A 1,375-nucleotide genomic window follows, 5' to 3' on the forward strand; every position below is an offset into this window, starting at 1 on the left:
ATTATAGGTTTAAGGAAACATGCAAGAATGAAGACACTGATACTTTGCAAAGTGAGATAATTCGCCTCCGAATCTCCATTCATCTGTGTGTCGGACCCTGCATTGAGCACATACACTATTACTTTCATATACACACAACAAACAACTGCGTACTATTAATAACCCCACGTGTCTTCGCCCGTTAATTCCCACACGCATACCGGGGAGAGTGCTGTATCTTGCCAAATCTTCATCGTCACTTGGCCCGAAACTCGAATAGCTTTTGAGTAACACGTCCCCTCCTGTACCCCCCAGTGTGGCATGCTCAAACTGTCCGTTCCTGTTATATCCCGCACTCCTAGTGGTGCTGCCAGAATTGTCAGGCATTGCCAAGTCGTGTTGAGATAGGTATGTGAGAAGTAGAGAGAAACTGGATCTCGTATGGGCGCTTGGTCTGCTATCAGTTAGAATGTATGAGCAGACGTAGCGGTGAGGGGTATATGAGAGGACAAGGAACCCCCGTACAAATACTTGTGGTGTCAGCAGACAGAAAGCACGTGCGAGGTTCAACAGAAGCAAGGGATATGACAAGCTGAAGCGTTGCTAGGCTCATTAATCGCGAGATCGAGGGATGAGAGTGACCAACTATCATATCGGTGGTAGGGGACAGATATACAGGTCAGCTGGTTGGGTACCATTATCAAACGGACTACCGTATATGACCAGAACTCGCTGACATCATCGACCGCTTAGAGTCAACATGTGAAGTCACAACAATCAAGCACCACGCATTATCATCAATCACATACACGGCGACATTGCAGCACACACAACCAAACAACACGCTCTATCACCAGCCACTTACACAATGGCATTGCTAGACTGTGGGCCTCCATGGTGCTCGTCTGTGAGCGAAGTGTAGCGCATATACGTTCCCTTCCTCGTTGGTATCCTGTGGTTCCTATCTTTATACCTCATCTTTTGCGTATCCGTATCCCTATTCCTATTCGACTCCCTATTAACCTCCATCTCACTGACAACTACCCTATGCTTCCCGCCGCTCCAAGCCCTCTTCCCGCCACTATCTGTGGCATTTGTCTTGCTCTTCTCAATAATGTCTCGACCTGGGTCTGTACTGGTAGACTCGTCCCCACTGACACGCACTTGAGACGGGCTGCGACCCAGCAGAGACAGCAACGAACGCCGCGCACTACTACTGCGGCCTCGATTCTTCTTACTCTACAATGTGAGTAAGTGTGTGATAGAGATTCGGGTATGGATAAGAAGAGAGAATTTGTGGATGAATAACTCCGGCCAACAGGAGAACGTACTGAGAAGAACACGTGACTTGGAGGAGGCTATATGTATGTGTGTGTGTAATATATGTATATACATA

At 47.7% G+C, this 1,375-nt stretch overlaps 1 protein-coding gene across 1 annotated transcript; it reads right to left on the reverse strand.

Annotated features, from left to right (window-relative positions):
- Window positions 1-200: 200 nt before the first annotated feature.
- On the reverse strand, window positions 201-1,221 carry SARC_16257 (hypothetical protein; the record flags this gene model as incomplete). Its single annotated transcript, XM_014289630.1, has 2 exons — window positions 845-1,221; window positions 201-346 (listed from the first exon to the last, which is right to left on the reverse strand). Coding segments are annotated over exons 1-2 (310 nt in total), but the record flags the coding sequence as incomplete, so codon positions are not given.
- Between the last annotated feature and the right edge of the window lie 154 nt (window positions 1,222-1,375).

Source organism: Sphaeroforma arctica (genome assembly GCF_001186125.1).
Source record: "Sphaeroforma arctica JP610 unplaced genomic scaffold supercont1.7694, whole genome shotgun sequence".
NCBI classification, from domain to species: Eukaryota; class Ichthyosporea; order Ichthyophonida; genus Sphaeroforma; species Sphaeroforma arctica.